The 23,910-nt window shown below is 36.5% G+C and overlaps 2 protein-coding genes across 2 annotated transcripts; both read right to left on the reverse strand.

Annotated features, from left to right (window-relative positions):
- Positions 1–18,350: 18,350 nt before the first annotated feature.
- Positions 18,351–19,935, reverse strand: LOC132309648 (exopolygalacturonase-like). Its single transcript, XM_059807936.1, has 4 exons — positions 19,810–19,935; positions 19,343–19,651; positions 18,726–19,241; positions 18,351–18,596 (listed from the first exon to the last, which is right to left on the reverse strand). Exons 1-4 carry the CDS (start codon positions 19,933–19,935, stop codon positions 18,351–18,353), a joined length of 1,197 nt encoding a protein of 398 aa, XP_059663919.1.
- Positions 19,936–21,066: 1,131 nt separating this feature from the next.
- LOC132310326 (exopolygalacturonase-like) lies at positions 21,067–22,913 on the reverse strand. Its single transcript, XM_059808511.1, has 4 exons — positions 22,788–22,913; positions 22,350–22,658; positions 21,755–22,270; positions 21,067–21,558 (listed from the first exon to the last, which is right to left on the reverse strand). The coding sequence occupies exons 1-4, from the start codon at positions 22,911–22,913 to the stop codon at positions 21,307–21,309; spliced, it is 1,203 nt and encodes a 400-aa protein (XP_059664494.1). The 3' UTR covers positions 21,067–21,306.
- Positions 22,914–23,910: the final 997 nt, after the last annotated feature.

A 23,910-nucleotide genomic window follows, 5' to 3' on the forward strand; every position in this document is an offset into this window, starting at 1 on the left:
GAAGGTTTTGAAAACAAAGTTTTAAAAAAAAGAATGGAAAATGAACCAATTTCAGAAAGGGAGGCGATATTCGTACTCCATTTTCTATACTTGCCTTACAATTTTAAATAAAATGACAATTATAACTCTAAATTTACAAGTAAATGATTATTACTTTTTAAATGACATAATAGCCCTTTCAAATTTTCTCTCTCCATATCTGTAATATTTAATATTGTAGGTATCTTTTGACAAAAAAAAAAAAAAAAAAAAAAAAAAAAAAAATAAAATTTAAATAATTTTTTTTTACACAACCAATATATATATATATATATATATATATATATATATATATATGTTGAATAAATTACCTCTTTTGACCGGACCAAAAAAAAGTTAACATTAAAATTTTTTATCTCTTTTGACTGGAACAAAAACCCCCAAAAAATTATATTTATTGAAGAAATTATCTCTTATGTCAAGATTTTTTTTAAAAAAAAAGTATGAAAAAAGATGATTCGAAAAAATTATCTCTTTTGATAAGATCCAAAAAATATGAGGATGAGCAAAGCAGATTCGAAAACAAAGTTTTAAAAAAGAAAAGAAAATGAACCAATTTCAGAAATGGTCTTTTTTCTTTGAAATTTATTTCTTGTTTCCAAAGTTTTTGAAATTGTTTTTTGAAAACTGAGACAAATATAGCTTCAATTTGAAATTGGAGAGTAAAAGTATCTAAATTTACTTTAATTCTAAATCCAATATTTATACTATTTTCAATTCCCGTCACAAAGTAAATTAATGTTACGTTAAGTGAATATTACTTACCGTTTGACATTATTTGAAAAAAATAACTTTCGTCGAACTTAAAGTTACTTTCCCATATATATATATATATATATACTTGGCAACGGTTAAAAAGATAAGAGGTTGATTCAAACTTAGGAGCATAAGATGGAGGCACCTAAGGCCCTTTAAACTTCTTTTGCATATGTGATAGTTGAATTATATTAATATTAATTCACATTTGGCATAAAAGTAGGGTGACATAGTTTGGCATAAAAGTAGGAGACACGTAGCACTTTATTTTTCTTCAATTGCACTTCACTTATCTTTTTCTTTTAAAAAAAATGACAAGAAAATCATTCAATTCATTAATACACTATGCTTTATTTTATAATATCATAACTACCTTTTATATAACTTTAAATATATATATATATATTTTTACCTTCTTTAGTTTCTTTACTATTTTATTTTATTTTATTATTATTTTTTTTTGGGTGTGCTATACTTTCTTTTCGGAGGTCCTTATTTCATACTGATATTTTTTTTTTTGACAGTCAAAAGAGAGATAATTTATTCGTGACTTTTTTTTTGGTCCAATCAAAACAAATAATTTATTCAACAAAGTTGACTTTTTGTTTCACTTCTGTCAAAAGTGGTAACTTTATTATTATTATTTTTTATGGTACCATCAAAAGAATAATTTATTCAATATATATATATATATATATATATATATATATATATATTTGGGTATTATCAAAGGAGATAATTTATTCGGGTATTATCAAAAGAGATAATTTATTCAATATATATATATATATATATATATATATATATATATATTTTTTTTTTTAATCCTCTTTTTTGTAGCTTTTTTTTTTTTTTTTTTTTATTGACAAAAGAGATAATTTCTTCCATAAATATTTTTTTTTTGGTTTTTTTTTCTTGTCAAAAGAGATAATTATTTTAATTGTTACTCTTTTTTAAAAATTTTTGGTCGGGTCAAAAGAGACAATTTAATCAATATAAATTTTTTTCTAAGAACAATTGAAAGGTTAGTTGCCATTTTATTTAAGATTATAGTGCAAACTTAAAAAATACAGTGTGAATAGCACCTCCCAAAAAGCAATGAATTTTTAATTGCTTAAAACATGTAGATATCCATTCATTCAAGGAAGGACATGAACCTGCAAGATTTAGTTTCATTAAAGGCAAGCTTATTTACCAGTAAAGCCCCTGTTATCAGCCCATTCCCAATGAATACATAGGGAAACTGAATTTTGAAATAGTGATAAAAAGGTAAATGGCTTTTGGTTCCCTTTTTATTTATTTATTTATTTATTTTATCATTAATTAATTTTCCTACATTATCTTCATTAAATTATATAGGCACGTATTGTTTACCTTATGGAAATACACTAGAATGTCTAGTGCATAACCAGACCACATGATTAGAATTCTATAATAAATTATTTAGTTATCTTATCTTAAAAACCCATATATATATATATATTATTATTATTATCATTATCATAATTTTGAATGCCTCTTGCAATAGTAGTGTAGAAGATTAATTAAAAGGCCTTTTGATGAAAAGCACTAAAGTCGCATCAATTTGGAGGGTCAGAGTCAACGTACAATTGAAGTCAAGTACTATCACAAAAGCTTGTCAATATAAAATGATAAAATAAACATGTGATTGAGATTAACCAAAACTCATATATGCATGTTTATATATATTCATGATATAAATGTGTGTTTGAGGTATTGCTAGCCCACTTATTTCGAGTGCCAGTAGAAGGATAAGAAATTTTGATTAAGCTTTTTTTGTATTGGAGAAAACGCACTAAGTATGTGATGTCACACAATGCAATTGTTGGTTCATTCAAATTTAATCATTGATGCCAGGTCAAATTCAGGATCAGGATTTTCATATGAAAAATGATGGAAATTTTGATTGAGTTTGTATATGTAGCAATGGTTGAGATTAACGTTTTCACTCTATTACTCAAAAAATTCTTGTTCAATACTATTTACTGAAGAAGTATTAAAAATTATTTGTTGTTTGCAGGATCTAGCTAAGATTTTAATTCAGGGATTCAGTGTTAAAAAAAAAAAATAATAATTTAAATAAGAACAAAAGAAAAAAAAAATTCATACTATATATACATTATCCTTTAGTGCAAAAAGAAGAATGTTAAGAAGTTGGGGAAAAAAAGAAGAAGAAAAGTGAGAAATGTGAAAAGGCAAAAAAATTAAAGTCTGAGTAAAGAAGAAAAATTTAACTTATTTTAAAGGAAATTAATGGAATATTAAAATTAAAAGAAAAAGGAAAGAAAAGTTTAAAAGATAATTTTAGAAACAAAAAATATTAGGAAGGCATTATATAGAAATTTTCTTATAAATGTATAAATTAAAATAAAAATTAGTATATTTTATAGTGGGCGAGCAAGGGGAATGTGTCCCTTGGGCACACATTGGTTTCACCTTTTGTTGTTTGTGTATACTTATTTCATATTAGGAAACGATCCTAAAATTTACCCAAAAGACATTACAGTTTTTTTCGAATATTCACCTCTCAAAGTGTATATCGATGCATCTTCGGTCCCGATTTTGACATGGGTCATGAAGAAAACTCATGGATATAACGACCTGACGAAGTCTTTACATTCATTTACTTCTTTCCTCCCAACTCTCACCCCACCCCCTCCTTTCCCTTTATGAAGACATCGACATATGCTGTCGTGATTCATGAACCCTTGCAGATGAGTGGATCAAAGTGATTGAACATTTAAATGACAATCATATTATTGGTTTGTGAGAATCTTAGAATATCACTGTCAAAGTTGCATTGAATACTTTATACTAATTGATTATTAGTTAGGGGATTGTGGAGAGATTGTATCCGATTATGACCACATCCTGAAATCTAACACATACATTAGGGGCCCTTCAGAATTTATGCTTTATTAGTAGGCATAATGGAGTTTGGTTCTGGGTATAATGAGATTTATTTTGTTCTAAACATAGCCCAATGAGATTTGTAATTCATATACTTACCTAACATTTAAAAATATTATTAATAATAATAATAAAATACAATTGCAATTCATGACTTTTTCATATGTTGACTAAGTCTTTCAGAATGTTGGAGATTATGGCAATCCGAACTAATTTCTCTCATGACTACTTACCCACGAGTCAACCACTTGAGACCATGATCATCAAGTTTGGTTTCATATCACTTTTTCATTTATTTATTTATTATTTCGAGTGCTAAGAGTTATTTTCTGGGGTCGCTAAATTGGTGTTAAGTTGCATCAGAAAACATTGTATGAGCTATTTCACCCTTGGAAGGTTGTCGGTGTAATCAATGCCACGTCACCACAAGTTAACACTTCGAACACCAAATCATTATGAAGTCAAAGCCAAGATAGCTTTAATCACGTCAACTAAAAGAAGCCAAGTCCCCTAAAAAGAGTTAACTCACCAAACTAAGTGAACTGTGAACCAAAAATGACGAGTCGAACGAAAGACCTAGTGCCTCGATTCGACCTCCACAACCTAGACATCGAGCTACTTAAAGACTCGAGTGGACCAAGGTCAATCGATTGAAGGACTTAGAGCCTTAATATGATTCCCACAATCGGGACATTGAGCGACCCAGAGCCTCGAATATGCCACGGTCATCCAGTCGATCGAAGGACTTAGAGCTTCGAAATGACTTCATCCAGCTGGACATCGAGCAACCTAGAGCCTCGAATGTGCCAAGGTTATCCAGTCGATCGAAGGACCTAGAGCCTCGATCCCAACTCCTTCAAACCTAGACATCGAGTAACCCAGAGTCTCGAATGTGCCAAGGTCATGTAGTTGTTAAAAGGATCCAAAACCTCGATTCGACTCCATTAAACCTGGACATCGAGCGAACCAGAGTCTCGATTCGACTTCGTTCACCAAGTCAATCGAAGGTTCTAGAGCTTTGATCCAACTCACATAACCTGGTCATCGAGCATTAAACATATAATGAATAGTAGTAGTAGGATTCTTTAATGTTATCTGGATGCTTAAAGGATCGATCTTAAATTGGAGGATGGCAGATAAGAATAAATCATGTGAAAATGGACCCAACTTAGCGAAGAGTGAAAGGAAAATCCAAACGAAGGCAAATGCCCTTGCCATCACCATTAAATGCTCAATCACCACTTATAAGTAGACGTTCATTTAAAGAGAGTCACGCCCATTTATGGTGCGACTACTGACCTGACAACATAGGTATGAAAAGGTTCATAATAGACCACTATAACCTATGAATAAGTGTGTGCTTTTATCGAATTACCCTCTTTGGGAAATAACCTTACCAATTAAGATTATAAATAAAAGTAGTGTGGAAGCATTGAAGGCAGAACTCAGAAGTTATCCACTTCATAAATTGTTCTCTTTGTCTGGTCTTTGTTAAGGTTGTCCCTTGCCCTCACTCAACTTCTCTAAGCCGGATTGTTCTCCTCTCATTTAATATTATCACTTCTATATATATCTATCATTTTGTTTAGTATTATACCTCATATTTTATTCACTTTTGGCCCGACCAGAACCTGGTACCTAGAAAGGTCAGATTGTAAAGAGCTGTAAATCAAGGTATTATATATATCCTAGGCTAATGCAAGTTGTGCATATAACAACTTATATCTAACATTCATCACAATCTATAACGACCTGAACCTGGAGGTCCGAACCGTTAGCCGGGTCCTTACTCGAACCTGAGGTCATTTACGTCAAACTTATCATTTCGAGCTTCAAAACATGCTCATTCGGATAAAAAAATTAAGCTTTCCCAAGGTTCTAAGTAATTCTCCCGAGTCAAGAGTGGATTACAAAGGAAGAACGAACAAAGAAGACCAAACAGGTACACTTCGGTCGACCGAAGTGGAGCTTCGGTATGCCGAAGCAGACCTCTAAGAACCGGTCAACCAAAGCTGAGATACTGAGAGCAAGAGGATGGTTCGGTCGACCGAAACAGGAGATCCTGAGAGCTGCAATTGGTTCGGTTGACCGATGAGCCATTTCGGTAGATCGAAACAGGTCATTCGAGTCTTGGTCCTGAACTTAACATGTTGTGATATGAAAATGAAAGGGAAGCTAAATTGGAGACTTTACATCATGGAAAACTTACATCAAAATGGATTTCAAGCTTCTAATTACATTATCCTTTACATACCAATGAACTTGATACATTTTGCATCATATGCTTTACAAAATAAGTTCAAATTCAACAAAATACATTCAAAATGCTCTTCAAGTTCCCTTAGTTTTGTGGTGGATTATCATCCGCCAATTCCTTGCCATGTCCTGAAAAAAATGTAGATATAATGGGGTGAGCAATTTGCTCAGCAGGTGGCACTTAAGACATGCCTCTTATGTCCCTGTGAATCCATACAAAGAATAGAGCAATAGGAGATGGGGTTATATTATGTCGGGAATACACAACATACTAACAAATCTCAATATAACCAATGCAATGCAATGAAATGTAGTGCATGCCAATGTCGCTCCCCATTTTCATTCCAAAACCATCACTTTCAAACGGCTAATATAACCCGCCCTTTGGTGACCCCGCAGTGACACGAGAGAAGGATTGGCTAGTGTCCCTGACCCTTGGTACCCCCGCGGCTTCATTTTAGGCCCAGCTAATTCAACCACGCTAGGGCAATCTCCCTAGTTCCCTCTAGGATTCGGCCCTTTGGTACTCTCGCGATGACCGGGTTTTCACAAAACCAATTCATCAAAACATTTTCCCCAAAATTCCTCATTTTCATTTCAAAACAATTCTCCCCATTCATGTCCCATGATATGCATGCACATCTCATGTTCCTAATGTCATGGATACGAGGGCTTTCATACTACACAATAGAGCTTACTCTACAAGTACTCTAAGGAAATTACACATACCATCACATATCATTTCTAGCAAGTTCTATAACAATATAGGCATGGGAGATCAACTATTAGACAAATGAATTAACCAAACAAGCATGTTCTCATACAATTCACATAGTAATTAATTCACATGTGACATTTACATCATCTTTAGAACAAGTAATTCAAAACCAACATGCTTTACAACAATTTATGAGATATAATTCACCAAGGAGCAAGAAAAACATGAATTAAGAACCCATACCTCAAGTTTGTGCAAAACCCTCAAAAAGGGTTCCAAATTCGAAATCCTTAGGGAGGCTCAAAGCTGAAATTGTTGATACTCACGCGTAGAGCTCGTCTTGCTCTCCGTTTTGCCCCAAACGACACTCCAAAATTCAAAGTATTGAAGACGGAATCTTGATTCAAAGTTTGTTGCAAAATAAAAAGAAAATGAAGAAGAAAATGAGGAGGAAAGAAAAACCAACGGGGAGAGAGAAAATGAGAAGCAAGAGTGGTCTCTAGACCACTCAATGGTTAGTGGTGGGGCCCACAAATATTCTTTTTTTTTCTCTTTTGCTTTATTTGCAATTCTACACCACATAATGCACCACCACACAATTACTACATAGTTCACATAATTTAAAATGGATGAAATGCAAATGGACCCAACCAGAATTCCGCACGTAAAACGTGAAAAGACAGAAATACCCTTGCATCAACGAAATTCCAGAAAAAAATGAAAAATGTTGAAAATCGAAAGCATCACAATCTCCCCAACTTAAAAGGGTTTCGTCTCGAAATCAAGCCATACCTGGGGAAGAAAACAACTCTGGGTACTTGGAGCGAATCTGCTGTTTAAGCTCTCAAGTAGCCTCCTCGACTCTGTGGTGTCTCCAAAGAACTTTCACTAACTGTACTGTTTTGCCCCTTAACACCTTCTGCCGTGTGTCAAGGATCTGCATTGGTCTCTCTTCATAGGAGATATCTTCATCAATGTCCACATCCACCCAATCTAAAACATGAGATGGATCCGGTTCCTACTTCCATAGCATCGACACATGAAAAACATTGTGAACCCTGTCCATCTGTGGTGGCAAAACAAGTCTGTAAGTAACTTCTCCTACACGGTCCAAAATCTCAAACGGTCCAATGAATCGTGGCGACAACTTGCCACTCTTCCCGAACCTCATCAAACCCTTCCGTGGAGAAACCCACAGAAAAATATGATCCCTCACCTCAAAAAATAGCGGTTGTCTCCGCTTATCTGCATAGCTCTTTTGTCGACTTTGAGCTGTGAGTAATCTCTGTCTGATCAACTTAATCTTCTCGGTAGTCTCGAGTACCATGTTGGGTCCTAAGGCAGCTGTCTCACCTACCTTAGTCCAACAAACTGGAGATCTATAGGGTCTTCCATACAATGCCTCAAAAGGAGCCATCTCAATGCTCGACTAATAATTGTTGTTGTATGCAAACTCAATGAGTGGAAGATGGTCCTCCAAATTGCCACCCAAGTTAAGCACATATGCCCGAAGCATATCCTCCAAGATCTGGATAGTACGCTCTGACTGGCCGTCTGTCTGTGGATGGAATGCCGTATTAAGATGCAACGCTGAACCAAACGCTGCTTGAAGTCCTTTCTAGAACTTCGAAGTGAACTTGGCATCCCTAACTGAGACAATGGTTACTGGGACTCCATGTAACCTTACAATCTCCTTCACGTAAAGATTACCAAGTGCCTCTACATCCTCTGTTGCCTTAATAGGCAAAAAGTGTGCCGTCTTGGTCAGTCTGTCAATGATGACCCATACGGCCTCATTGCCTCTCCGTGACCTTGGAAAACTTGTCACAAAATCCATAACAATATATTCCCATTTCCATTGCGCTATAGGCAATGGTTGCAACAAACCCGCCGGTCTCTGATGCTCAGCTTTCACCTGTTGACAGGTAAGGCATCTAACCACAAACTGTGTAACATCCTTCTTCATCCCGTTCCACCAATATTGACGCCTCAAATTGTGATACATCTTAGTACTACCTGGATGAACTGCAAAACGGGAAGTGTGAAACTCCCGTAAGACGTCCTCACGACAAACTGTGGGAACCACCAATAAACCCCTGAACCATAGACCCCCATCTGCATGCAAGACCCAATATTTCACTGTCTCACCACTGGAGATTAAGGTGTGGATGGCACCTAAATCCAAGTCATGTCTCTGTAAATCACTCTTACAATAAGAGTAGGTTGAACCACAAGACTAAACAAGAATGCCGATGCACTGCGACCCTCGTTGTCAACACAGTACAATCCCATCTCCGCCAGATCATTAAGTGCAATACCCCTTGGATCCGAGACGCGGGTTGATTAGGTTCGAGCCCAAACCCGAAGGATATCGAACAATTAAAGTATTTAAAATCGAACACGGAATACAAAGTGAAATACGACATAATATAATAAGCTGAAAGAAACTAAATTGAAAATCCTTAAAATAAATTTTTAAAATCCGATAATCCAAAACCTCTATAGTTTACAACTCGGGAATTCATCCAGTGGACCCCTTATGAAAAGTTCTCAACGGAAACTGGAAAACTGAAATAAAAACTAAAGTTAATATAGAGAAGATTCCTACGTAGTCGGAGGAATGAATATCTGTATCTGCTCTACACGTCCAAGCTCTAATCCTGGATCTGACGAACACCTGAAAAATAAAGGAGTGGGTCAGGCCCACATGTAAGTCCTGATCTACTACGATCCAAACAGTAATCCGATACGCAGATACATCTTAGGAAGACTTAACAATATCTAGAGTAGTCCATATATGTATATAGTACACATTATAGGACGCTCGCTAGTCAAGTAGGTCTGTCTCAGCCTGAATAGAAAGCAACATGCAAATACACACCCTAAGGTGGGCATGAGTACCTAGACCTACCAGGGAACAACACCTATATCCAGTTATCCATCCTAGGCGATACACGCACCTTAACCATGGTCATGAGACTCAAGCTCATACTACAGCACCATATAATATATATATATAAAGTTCGTACTCCTCCTAATACAAAATACCATCCATCTGTGTAATGGTCTGATATAAGTATAACAAATCCGTCCTGAAACCATAGTAGGTCATCCAATTTATTTGATTGACATGACACAAGTAGGTGATGGACTTAACCTTAATAATTAATCCATACCTTAATCCAAATTTGGTAGGACTTAGTGTTTTGAACTAATCCATTCCTAATATAAGTAGGTCTTAGTGTTTTGAACTAAACCATCCCTAATATGACACCGTCCCATACCGGTTCATATATATCCATATAAGTAGGGCTTAACCTTTTTATGGTTAATCCAACTCATTCCAAATTAGGTAGGATTTAGTGCTTGAACTAATCCATACCTAGTATGTCACCGTTCCATACCAGTACATACAATCCTCCAGTTAACATAGCTGACAAAACAATATTAAATAGTCATCAACCACATTCCGCAGTATGTACAAGATAAGTTAATCTATATACATAAATATTAGGCATTCAATACAGCCTAAAATCCAAACCAATAATGTAAATTGCTACAATAAATTCAAACATTCACATTTACCATCATAATCCATGAATTGATACAGTTAACAGAAATTTAAGTATCAATTACACCCAAGCTAAGCACAGGTAATTCCAATTAATTCACTTGACTTCTGATACCCTGGAAATATGATTTATTATATATATTTAAATCATATTTAACAACCTTGTTAAGCTCCAATATATATAAAACTAGCAAATCCTCCAACATAGCATAGTTACTAAACCAACACTATATAATTAACTGCCATCCTCCAAAATATGCACCAATATGAATTCATACATACATATCATCATTAGGTATTCACTTCAGAACTTAAATATCATGATCCAACAATTTAAATAGCTACAATAGGTCATATCATTTAAATTCCAATATAGTCCATAAATTGATACCATTTAACAACCATTGAGTACCAATTGATCCCAACCCAATCATAGTTGAAATTACAGTTAATCCACTATGTTTATAACATGGTGGACAATATGATTAAATATAATTAATTCATATACAAACAATTTGCTAAGTTTCGGTGATTAAATTCTTAGCCAAACAGTGCAACGTATAGCCGTTTCTTTGAGCCGTTCATTACTCATTTCCCTAATCCATTATTGTACTAAGCATTTTCAATATTAATATAAGTCTCTAACATTTAATTACACCTTATAATAGCCTTTAAACAGCTTCTGAAAACACTGTACAGCCCAAACACGCACAAAAACCATACTGTATGAATTTCTGGGCAAGAGCAGGCTGCAAAAATTTAGAGCCTGCTCCTTTTATGTTAGAGCCGGCTCCCTAAATTAGGGAGCTTGCTCTTTTTAGCATGGAACCGGCTCCATGCTCCTTGGAGCCGGTTCTTTGTGTGAGGGAGCTGGCTCTCTCATTTTGAGAGCCTACTCTATCCCTTTTTAGAGCAGTTCGTCCGTTCCTGCCTCGTCTTCTCCAACTCCGGTGATTATCTGAGCCTCTGTAATGTTTTTAAATCCTTGTTCTAGGTTAAATCTTGGTCCTAGACAAATGCTAAACCACTGATATCCACTCATAACATGTATTGAAACCAAGATCTGGAACAACGATTTCAAAATTTCAATTAGCAATTCAAAGCAACTCATAACAGATTTATTCCTGAATTTTAAATACTGTTCTAAATACCTGTTCTAGAGTTTAATCTTAGACTCAGATCAATTTCAAGGCCTTCATTCGCATTACCAACCTCCGTTAAACAAAACTTAAAAATAAACAACCAGAGGAACAAATAATAGAAAAACACAAGTTCATGCAAAACAGTTAATTCCACGGGATCAAATAAAATCATATATGCATAGAAGACATGTTATTATGTTTGTTTAAATCCATTTTAGCCTTTATTTAATTCTTGGAGTCTAACTAGGCATGCACAGAACACGAATTAACGGGAAAGAGAAGAACAGAGACTTGCCTGCAGTTTCAGATTTGAAACTATAATCCACCGTCTCTAAAGTTTCCGACAACGTCCTAGATTGCCGTTCCACCCCTCCGGTGCTCTTGGTTCAACCTAGAAGCAACCCCGTTCCTTTCTCCTTAAAGCTCCCTTTTAAACTCTCAGAATTCTCTCTCTGTTGCTCTCTGTGTATCTCTCTGTTTCACAGTCGTGACTATGGTGACTAGGGTTTTGTTTCTAACCCTAAACCAACATATAATATGTATATATATAGACTTTTAAAACCTAAACCCTAATCCTTATAATACTACAAGTATAAATTAATAAAGCCTATAAACAGAGTCGGTTGCAACTTGAATCCTAAAACAATATATAACCCTAATTTACAATAAACGCATTTAAAGAAAAATTAAACCAATAAAAATAATTCAATTAAAGCAATAATAAAAAAGAAAAAAATAATTAATTCAAGTAATTCAAATAATCACAACTAATTTAAAAATTCAAATTAAATCAAACAATTCAACCAATTAATGAAAATACACACTTAAACAATTTAAAAATACAATAAAAACAATTAATAAAATACCAAAAATATCCTTTTGAATTTAGGGGTATTACATTAAGCATCTTCCATTTTCGAATAGCTAATCCGGCCAAAGTTCCACAAGATTTTCGGCTTAAGGCATCTGCTACCACATTTGCCTTGCCCGGATGATACTGCAAATCAAAATTATAATCTCCCAAAAATTCAATCCACCGTCTCTGTCTGTTATTCAAGTCCTTTTGGGAAAAAAGGTATTTGAGGCTCTTGTGGTCTGAAAACACTTCAAACCTTTCACCATACAAGTAGTGTTTCCAACACTTCAGTGCAAACACAACTGCCGCTGACTCCAAATCATAAGTAGGATAGTTGTACTCATGAGTCTTTAACTGTCGAGACCTATAAGCCACTACTCTACCATTCTGCATCAACACACATCTCAACCCATCACGTGAAGCATCACAATAGATCACATAACCCAAGCCACACTCAGGTATCACTAACACTGGAGCTGTAGTCAACATCGTCTTCAGCTCTTGAAAAGATGACTCACAGGCTTCATTTCACACAAACTTGATTCCTTTTCGGGTCAATTAGGTCATCAAAGCTGCCAAACGGGAGAAATCTTTCACAAATCTCCGATAGTAACCCGCTAGACCAAGGAAACTCCGGATCTCAAAAACATTCTTGGGTTGCTCCCAATTTAAAACAGCTTCAATCTTTGATGGATCGACTGACACTCCTCCTTCCAAAACAACATGCCCCAAAAACTTCACCTCTTGTAGCTAAAACTCACACTTCTCATATTTGGCATACAATTGGTGTTCCCGCAAAATCTGTAAAACAGTACTCAAATGGATCTCGTGCTCCTCCCGAGTCCATGAGTACACAAGAATGTTGTCCATGGAAACTACCACAAACTGGTCCAAGTAATCGTGAAAAACGCGGTTCATCAAGTCCATGAATGCCGCTGGCGCATTAGTCAAGCTAAAAGGCATACCAAGGAACTCGTAGTGTCCATACCGTGTGCGAAACGCTGTCTTCGGGATATCCTCATTCCTAACCCGCAATTGATAATAGCTAGACCTCAAATCAATCTTCGAGAAACAACTGGCTCCCCTCAACTGATCAAACAAATCGTCTATCCTTGGCAAAGGATACTTGTTCTTGATGGTGGCATGATTCAACTTCCTCAAATCATTAAGCTGTTTCTTCAACTCTTCCAATTCAACTGGTGCCATACGATACGATGCCATAGAAATCGGCGCGGTACCAGGCATCAAGTCAATAATAAACTCCATTTCTAGGTGTGGAGGTAACTCTGTCAAATCCTCCGGAAACACATCCAGAAAATCATGAACTACCTCCAGATAGTCTTTTTCCACAACACTATCTTCTTCAGCTAGAAGACTAGCCAAGAAACAATCTCCACGACTTCGTTCACGGATTCCATACAATGATGAAGGTTGGGAATCACTCCGATCTCCCATGAAAAAGAAACAATCTCCCTTAGGAGTGCAAACCGTGACTCTTCCTCTGAAACAATCAATCGTGGTACGAAATAAAGCTAACCAGTCCATCCCGAGAATGACATCAAAACTAGTCATCTCCAGGAGGATAAGGTCAAACACAAAGGTCCGTCTGACTTTTACAATGGAACAATCTCGCATAACTCGGCTCAATGACACTGAAACCCCAACTGGCATATCAACACACAACGCCTGATTCTTAAAACTAACCTCTAACCCTGATGCAAGTGCAAATGATGATGAAATGAAGGAATGAGATGCACCAGAGTCAAAAAGAATACGAGCCTAAGAACCAAACACTAGAAAGATACCTCGAAGAACTGACGATCCAGAAGATGTATCAGCCGGTGCAAGTGCAAATACACGGCCCTGCGGTGCCTGTACCTGAGAACTGCCACCCTGAATACCGGACTGCTGCGCTGGCATAGTAGAAGCATCCCTCCTAACGGATCGTGAACCTTGAGAAGACATTGCAGGTTGTGGTGGTGGTGGTCTAAAACCTGACTGAACTATAGCCAATTGTGACGGCCTTTGTCATGACCCTCTGCCACTGCCAGTGCCTGCTCCCTGACTCGGACAATCTCGAATCAAGTGACCTGCTGGCCACACCCATAACAAACCCTTGGAGCTGAAGAAACTGAAGACGACCTTATGGGGCAACTGGACTTGTAATGCCCTGGTTGCTGACACTGAAAACATACGACTCCACTCTTATCAGGCCCAGCTGGCATAGGTGTGGTAGGAGTAGATTATGCGGACTGCTGTCCCTGAAACTGAAATGAACCACCCTTATTCTTCTTCTAAGAAGATCCTTCTGAAGATGGCCCTGCACCTCTCTTTTACTTCCACTATTCCCTCTTTGCATCCTTATCCTTGATATCAGCCTCAAGCATCAAAGCCCTCTCTACTGCTTCAGAATAAACCTTGATAAACTGTGCCGTTATCAACGGCCTCATTCTGTCATGGAGACTGGAAACAAACTTCCGAGTCTTGTCAACTTCATCTCTCACCATTTTCGGAGCAAAGCGAGAAAGTGAAGTGAATTTATTCTCATACTCTGCCACTGACATATTGCCTTGGATAAGGCTAAAAAACTGGTCTTTTAGCTCCCATCTTTTGGAAATCGGAAAATACTTTTCGGAGAATAGTTCCTTGAGCTTATCCCAGCTCATTTCCTCCACCTTATGCCGATTCGTAACTGACTTCCACCAGAGCTTAGCATCCTTAGCAAACTTGTAAGTTGCTAGGATGATCTTCAAGTGATCCTCTGTCACATCCATTGAGGTTAACTGAGTCTCAACTTGATCCATGTAGTCGTCTGCTACCATTGGATCCGCACCGCCCTTAAACATAACCGGCATCAGCTGAGAAAACCCTTTAATGGTCTTAAGATGCTTCTGAGCCGGTGTCTCCTCAACTTGAACTGTAGGTTGTGGTGCCGACTACGACTGAGCAACAATTGTTGCCCTCAAGGCACTTTGCAACAAACGATTCAACTCCAATGCCGCAGAACCTTCACCCACTTTTACGGGTGCTTTAACATTGTCCCTCCTTGTGGGGACAACTCTTGAGGGATCAAGTCCCTAAGAAGTGTGTCCTCATCATTTAGCTCCTCAGGATTGGAGCTGGAGCTCTCACCAACATCACCCCTAGTAGGCTTAGGGCCAAGTTCCCTGGGTTCCTCACGCCGTGACATCGTGCTAAAAAAATCGAGAAAACAGTTCAATGACATAACACTAAGGTCCACTGTGATTGACTCTCCATGAAATGATGCCGTAACGACACTTAGTATGCACAACTATACAAGAAACATTTTAACATAACATTTTAGCACGTAAGCACATAAATAGTTAAACATGTTTCAACAAGTAATAAGCAAATAACAGATAGTCACAAAAATAATGCAATGAACATCCTATGCAAGCCTATGTAGCCCTCTACCCGTCGTCCTATAGGTTTTTGAACCAAGGCTCTGATACCATTCCTGTAACGACCCGAACTCGGAGGTCCAAATCGTTAGCCGGGTCCTTACTCGAACCCGAGGTCATCTACGTTAAACTTATCATTTCGAGCTTCAAAACATGCTCATTCGGATAAAAAATTAAGCTTTCCCAAGGTTCTAAGTAATTCTCTCAAGTCAAGAGTGGATTACAAAGGAAGAAGGAACAAAGAAGACCAAACAGGTACACTTCGGTCGACTGAAGTGGAGCTTCGGTCGGTCGAAGCAGACCTCCAAGAACTGGTTGACCGAAGCTGAGATACTGAGAGCAAGAGGATGGTTCGGTCGACCGAACCCTATTTCGGTCGACCGAAACAAGAGATCCCGAGAGCTGCAATTGGTTCGGTCGACCGATGACCCATTTCGGTCGACCGAAACAGGTCATTCGAGTCTTGGTCCTGAACTTAACATACTGTGATATGAAAATGAAAGGGAAGCTAAAATGGAGACTTTACATCATGGACAACTTACATCAAAATGGATTTCAAGCTTCTAATTACATTATCCTTTACATACCAAATGAACTTGATACATTTTGTATCATATGCTCTACAAAATAAGTTCAAATTCAACAAAATACATTCAAAATGCTCTTCAAGTTCCCTTAGTTCTGTGGTGGATTATCATCCGCCAATTCCTTGCCATGTCCTGAAAAAAATGTAGATATAATGGGGTGAACAATTTGTTCAGCAGGTGGCACTTAAGACATGCTTCTTGTGTCCCTGTAAATCCATACAAAGAATAGAGCAATAGGAGATGGGGTCATATCATGTCGGGAATACACAACATAATAACAAATCTCAATATAACCAATGCAATGCAAGGAAATGTAATGCATGCCAATGTCGCTCCCTATTTTCATTCCAAAACTATCACTTTCAAACGGTTAATATAACCCGCCCTTTGGTGACCCCGCAGCAATACGAGAGAAGGATTGACTAGTGTCCCTGACCCTTGGTACCCTCGCGGCGTCATTTTGGGCCCAGTTAACTCAACCACGCTAGGGCAATCTCCCTAGTTCCCTCTAAGCTATATTAACCCTCCGGCCTTTTAGTACCCCCGCGGCGACCGGGTTTTCACAAAACCAATTCAGCAAAACATTTTCCCCAAAATTCCCCATTTTTCATTTTAAAACAATTCTCCCCATTCATGTCCCATGATATGCATGTACATCTCATGTTCTTAATGTCATGGATATGAGGGCTTTCATACTACACAATAGAGCTTACTCTACAAGTACTCTAAGGAAATTACATATACCATCACATATCATTTCTTGCAAGTTCTATAACAATATAGGCATGGGAGATCAACTATTAGACAAAGGAATTAACCAAACAAGCATGTTCTCATACAATTCACATAACAATTAATTCACATGTGACATTTACATCATCTTTAGAACAATTAATTCAAAATCAACATGCTTTACAACAATTTATGAGATATAATTCACCAAGGAGCAAGAAAAACATGAATTAAGAACCCCTACCTCAAGTTTGTGCAAAACCCTCAAAATGGGTTCCAAATTCGAAATCCCTAGGGAGGCTTAAAGCTGAAATTGTTAGTACTCGTGCGTAGAGCTTGTCTTGCTCTCCATTTTGCCTCAAACGGCACTCCAAAATTCAAAGTATTGAAGATGGAATCTTGATTCACAGTTTGTTGCAAAATAAAAACAAAATGAAGAAGAAAATGAGGAGGAAAGAAAAACCAACGGGGAGAGAGAAAATAAGAAGCAAGAGTGGTCTCTAGACCATTCAATGGTTAGTGGTGGGGCCCACAAATATTATTTTCTTTTCTCTTTTTCTTTATTTGCAATTCTACACCACATAATGCACCACCACACAATTACTACATAGTTCACATAATTTAAAATATATGAAATGCAAATGGACCTAACCAGAATTCCGCACGCAAAACGTGAAAAGGCAGAAATACCCTTGCATCAACGAAATTCCAAAAATAAAAAATAAAAAATGTTGAAAATCGGAAACATCACACAATCCTTATTCTTTCTCTAGTTTCAGCTTATTTGATTTTAATACCTAATATTAAATTTTTTATTTTTGAAGCAACATTCAAAGGAGCTATTCTTTTTGTCAAGATTCTGCAATCTACATTCTTGACACACAAAGTTCAAGAGGCACACTACTTTTACTACATTCTCCATAAAAAAGTTCAAGGAGTTACAACATTACCTAGAAAAATGATTTGGAGTCCGAAAGTATGACTAATCAAATTTATACGACTGTCAAACTTCCTATCATTACCCACACCGTAAATAGATAAATGGAGGATTTTAAAATTTTGGCAGAATTCCATGTGATTTTCAGCCCACAAAAATGATAATCTCAATCCAATCATTGGACAGAAGTAAGGAAATAAAATAATTTTTACTTATAAATGAAGTTACAACAAAATAATTCCTACTTATAAATGAAGTTACATTTTCTGATCTTATTGTAACTTACATTTATAATTCACCTACCAATTGTCATACATGGAAGGGGCGGAAAAATAACTCATATAACATATGCTCTTTGTATGGTGGTAAACCAAGAATTAATTAAGAAGAAGTTTGAGCAGAGCTAGCCAGAGCTCGAGAACAGTTTTGGATTCAGCGTGCCAAAAGTTTTTGGCTTAACGTTTTCACATTCCGACGTAGCAGCAGCAACTTCACCTCCAGGACCTTTATATGTCAAATTAATGTCTCCTACCTCCACATTTTCACATGGCACACTCTTGCTACAATCAAGCTTGACTGCAATCCGAGTTGACGAAGTGCCTCGAATGTTTTTCAAGCTCACTCTGCTGATCTTAACTTGTGACGGAGGCTGAAAACACCGGATAGACAAGAAGTACTTAGTATTAGTATTTTGTCACCAAAAAAAAAAAAAAAAAATTCACACACACATACTGTTAAAAAATGTAGTCGTTTTTCTTCTGAAGTATCTTTGAAGTACCTGATTATTGCAATTGCCAGATGGGCAGTATTCTTGATCAATGATGATAGGATTTCCGACATTTTCCATGACGATATTCTCGAAATGCATATCAGAGGCAGTGCCAACGGGGGAAGCACGCCATGTTTTTACTCTCACTCCATTCATTGTGTTGCTAATGGTGCAATTCGTAACCGTAATTCCAACCACAGGCTCTTCATTTTTGTACTTGCCAAGACTTCCCACACTGATGCCATGGCCAGGTCCACAGGTCACTCTTTCGACGTGAATCTGTCGGCCCCCATCGCCAATGGACAAGCAGTCATCTCCGGTTTGTATGAGTGCGTCAGTAATATTGATACCGCTTGCACGCCCGATGTGGATTCCATCCGTGTTGATACTATCTCCGGGTGCAGTGATGGTCACATGTACAAAAGTCACATTGTTACATCCCAAAACGTTAATATGAAACTGTTTGCTGTCCTTGGAAGTTATGTCGCGGATCAATGTATTGTTGAGGAAGTCGAACCTTATATTCTGTTAGACATATATCATTCTGTCAACAACAACATTAGTACTTAATAGTGAGGAATGAAATAAAATTTTGGAAGACTTCTAATTAGTAGATATCATCTTACAGTCGGAGGTGTTCTGCAATTCTTATTTTTGGCACAATCATTTTGTTTCCAAGCCATGGCACCCTGGCCATCAAATGTTCCGGTACCGGACAGGGTGAACTGATCAATGTATTGGAAAACAACCCATCCGTCGGTTTTGAATTGACTGGGATCAGCAGGGGCCTTCAGGGTGCCTTGGACATGGACTCCGATGGCAGCCTTGCAAGGACCCTGCAGGACCACTGGACTTAACGTATAATTCACTGCTGGAATGCTCACTGTGCTTGAACTTGTAGATGCACATGCGTCTTTCCACGCACTCGTTAGAGCCTGAATTCAAATTAATTATATATAAGTACTATTGATTTTAAACAAAATTTTTTTAGCGTAATATATGTTCTTATAGCACATAATATATATATATATATTGAATTGCATGCATTGTGATAAAAAAAATAAAAAAAATAAAAAAAATTGGTCTCACGTACCTTACTAATTTCTCCACCAGCCTTTGCACCATACTTTGTAACGTCAAAAATGGCTGCATCCGCATTTGCAACATGTGCTAACATAAGCAATAGAGAAGTTGCCATAATGCTGAGTTTTAGCTCCATCTGGCCGCTACTGTGTTATATTGAATTTATTCTTGAAAGTGTGATGAAAAAATCCAATCTTCATTTGAAGCTATATGTACTAAGAAATAGTGGGGGTGTTAATAGTAATAATTTATTGTTATTAATGCTAATGGTAAATTTGTATGGGAAATTAATGCAAAATCAGAATGAGAAAAAAATTATATTAGGATATAAATATTTGATGTCTAATATAAAATTGGAATGAGGGAGGAGAGAGAAAAGAAAGTTATTTTAGGATATAAATATTTGAGACCTTATATAAAATGGGAAAGAGGGAGGTGAGAGAAAAGAGAAAAGAGAAAAGAATAAATTATTTTAGGATATAAATCTTTGAGGCTTAATATAAATTTTTGTATTTTAATAATATTAAAAAATAATTATAATATAACTTAATATAAATTTTTTTTAAAATTTTGGGGCCTTCTCGATCGCTTAAGGCTCTAACCGGCCTGCAAGTCCCATTTGGCACTAGCCCATTTTCACTTCAAATATATACATTATTCCTCTCTCAAGTCCCACGTGGCACTAGCCCATTTTCACTTCAAATATATACATTATTCCTCTCTCTCATTTTGAGGAGAATTTTGACCAAATGATTAAGCCTACCTTCAAATTCTCTACGATGATTCAATGACTTGACTATTCACTTTGAAAATTAAATTTTTTAACTTCTAAACTAGAATTTTCAAATTTGTTAGAATAAGTTTTAATTTTTAAATATAATGATTTGGGGTTCGAAATTCAATTTTTTTTGACTAATTTAAATGAATGGGGTTGACATCCTGATGTTATCAATGTCACTTATAACAATATATGACATTATCATCTACTCATATAAAATTAATCCGATTTGTTCGATTGTGAGATTTCCCACCATTACTCAATTTTTAAAGAGTTTTGTTGTGGTGCTATTTTGTTGTCAAACTTTTTAGAGCGGATCATTTGTCTGGCTGATATTGGTTTCTTTTAAGCCATACGGCCTTGTTCAATCCTTGTTTTGGGTCTGTCCACTTGTAACTACACATACTGTACATTCCCATATCAATACAATTGCTTCAACTTTTCAGCCCACAAAAATGATAATCTCAATCCAATCATTGGACAGAGGGTAACAAAACAAAATAATTCTCATTTATAAATGATGTAGCATTTTCAGTTCTGGGGTACATCAAATTTCTCCTATAATCAATACAATCTGATTTTATTGCCGCTTACATTTAAATTTCGCCTACCAATTATCATGCATTTAAGCACGAAAGCGGCGCGAAAATAACTTACATATGCATTCTCCTTGAACAACATATGCTTTTTGTAGGGTGGAAAAATTTATATGTACTCCCCAAACAACAACTATAAATATTGAGCACCGCCAGAGATCATGCACAGTTTTGGATTCAGCGCGCCAAAAGTTATTGGCCTAACGTTTGAACATTGGGATGTAGCAGCTCCTTGAGGACCCTTGTATGTCAAATTAATGTCACCTACCTCCACATTTTCGCATGGCACACTCTTGCTACAATCAAACTTGACAGCCATCTGTGTCGAGGAAGTGCCTCTAATGTTTTTGAAGCTCACTCTGCTGATCTTAACTTGTGACGGAGGCTGAAAACACCGGATAGATAAGAGTACTTAGTATTAGTACTTCGTCACAACAAAAAAAAACACATACATTGTTAAAAAACAGTTCTTCAGAGAACAATAAAAGATGGTTATATGAAAATAGGTCTTTTTATAATTGAGTTTTCAGAAAACAAAACCAAGTAGAGTTTTTTTTTGTACAATTTTCTATTTTCAGTACCTGATTATTGCAATTGCCAGTTGGGCAGTATTCTTGATCAATGATGATGGGATTTCCAACATTTTGCATGACGATATTGTCGAAATGCATATCAGAGGCACTGCCAACAGGGGATGCACGCCATGTTTTTACTCTCACTCCATTCATTGTGTTGCTAAGGGTGCAATTCGTAACCGTAATTCCAACCACCGGTTCTTCATTTCTGTACTTGCCAAGACTTCCCACACTGATGCCATGGCCAGGTCCACAGGTCACTCTTTGGACGTGAATCTGTTGGCCCCCATCACCAATGGACACGCAGTCATCTCCGGTTTGTATGAGTGCATCAGCAATACTGACCCCAGTTGAACGCCCAATGTGGATTCCATCCGTGTTGATACTATCTCCGGGCGCAGTAATGGTCACATGTACAAAATTCACATTGTTACATCCCAAAACAGTAATATGAAACTCTTTGCTGTCCTTGGAAGTTATGTCACGGATCAATGCGTTGTTGAGGTAGTTGAACTTTATATTCTGTTACACGTACGTACATATATATCATATTGTTAACACCACAAAACAAAGAGTACTTCTAGTTAAGTATTCATCTTACAGTGGGAAGTTGTCTGCAATTTGGATTTTTGGCACAATCATTTTCTTTCCAAGCCCTGGCACCCTGGCCATCAAATGTTCCAGTACCAAACAGGGTGAGCTGATCAACGTGTTCGAAAACAACCCAGCCGTCAGTTTTGATTAGGCTGGGATCGGAAGGGGCCTTCAGGGTGCCTTCGACTTGGACCCCAATAGCAGCCTTGCAAGGACCTTCCAGAGCAACTGGACCTAAACTATAAGTCCCTGCTGGAATCAACACTGTGCTTGGACTTATCGATACACATGCTTCTTTCCACGCACTAATTAGAGCCTGAATTCAAGTTAATTTTAGTATTGATTTTAAACAAAAACAAATAGAAAAACAAAGAACAATAAAAAGCTTAATATATATTGTTATTGCATATATGTTTGAGTTCCATATATGCTGCATTGGTCTCACCTGACTAATTTCTCCACCCGGCCCTATACCATACTTTGTAACGTCAAAAATAGTTGCATCTGCAATTGTAACATGTGCTAACACGAAAAACAGAGAAATTGCTTTAATACTGAGTTTCAAATCCATCTTTCGCTACGGTGTTTATTGAATTTGTTCTTGAAATTGTGGTAAAAAATCTCATCTTCATTAGAAGCTATATATACTTATGAAAGGGAAGCTCGCCACCATTAAACTTCTTATGCCAATTTTAGATTATTTATTTTGAGGTGCGTATATATTGAGGAGGTTCTGAAGTTTTGGTTCAACTTCATACTACCACTATTTATTTATTAATTTATTTGGGTTGAGTACATTCTACTAATAAGTAGAGGTGAAAATGCTCTAAACTTTCGGTTTGGTTGACTACTTACAAAACACTTTGATGCCACAAGTTTTGCATTCTTAATTTCTTTTGAACGGTGAAACGAATAACAATATGCATGTTTGGTGGGCACAGACTTGTAACAAAAAGGATATATATATAGTTATCTTGACTAAGCTTGAGAGAGGGTGACTTTTGTAGTAACAAAAAAGAAAAAAGAAAAAAAGGTTAGTTATCACGGAGAAAGTTATGGATTTGCTTGGCTTGTCACTTGAAAATAATTTTTTTTTTTCAACAATTGAAATTTAAAAAATTATACAAAAATGTGTTTGGTTCCTGAACATTCATTATAAAAGGTTTGTTTTTATATAATTGTTTGTTTTTATTTATAATTATCTGAAATAATTTTATGTTTTTTGAGTTCTGAAAAATTATTTTATGAATGACAAATTAAGTAGACCCTATGTTTTTGTATCAGGAACAACTATTCTAACCGAATGCAAATGAAGGTTGAAGATGACTTACGATTAACTAGTCTCTTTGAAAATTAATTTCTTTGTGAGTTTTTTGTGTGTTTGCAACCTTTTTTTAGTTCAACTTGGGCCAAGTCTTCTTCATTATTTTTGTCTGGTTGATTTTGGTTAGTTGAGTTTTGCAATCTTAAGCCCAACATTCCCATATCAATATAATTGCTTTAATTTTCAAAAAACATAAAGTAGAATTAATTTTCTACTTTAGTCCTTCCTTTAATTTGAGGATTTC

This window comes from Cornus florida, unplaced genomic scaffold (assembly GCF_030987335.1).
Source record: "Cornus florida cultivar Cherokee Brave unplaced genomic scaffold, ASM3098733v1 CherokeeBrave_3.0.0_Hap2_Chr05, whole genome shotgun sequence".
Taxonomy (NCBI): Eukaryota; Viridiplantae; Streptophyta; class Magnoliopsida; order Cornales; family Cornaceae; genus Cornus; species Cornus florida.

What these genes read in the sequence shown, in the direction of transcription:
- LOC132309648 (XM_059807936.1), bottom strand. Translation starts at nt 19,935, where the DNA reads ATGGAGCTAAAACTCAGCATTATGGCAACTTCTCTATTGCTTATGTTA. An exon ending in ATTGCAGAACACCTCCGACT is followed by an intron (nt 19,242 to 19,342) that starts GTAAGATGATAT and finishes TATGTCTAACAG; the next exon opens with AATATAAGGTTCGACTTCCT. An exon ending in CTGGCAATTGCAATAATCAG is followed by an intron (nt 18,597 to 18,725) that starts GTACTTCAAAGA and finishes CGGTGTTTTCAG; the next exon opens with CCTCCGTCACAAGTTAAGAT.
- LOC132310326 (XM_059808511.1), bottom strand. Translation starts at nt 22,913, where the DNA reads ATGGATTTGAAACTCAGTATTAAAGCAATTTCTCTGTTTTTCGTGTTA. An exon ending in ATTGCAGACAACTTCCCACT is followed by an intron (nt 22,271 to 22,349) that starts GTAAGATGAATA and finishes TACGTGTAACAG; the next exon opens with AATATAAAGTTCAACTACCT. An exon ending in CTGGCAATTGCAATAATCAG is followed by an intron (nt 21,559 to 21,754) that starts GTACTGAAAATA and finishes CGGTGTTTTCAG; the next exon opens with CCTCCGTCACAAGTTAAGAT.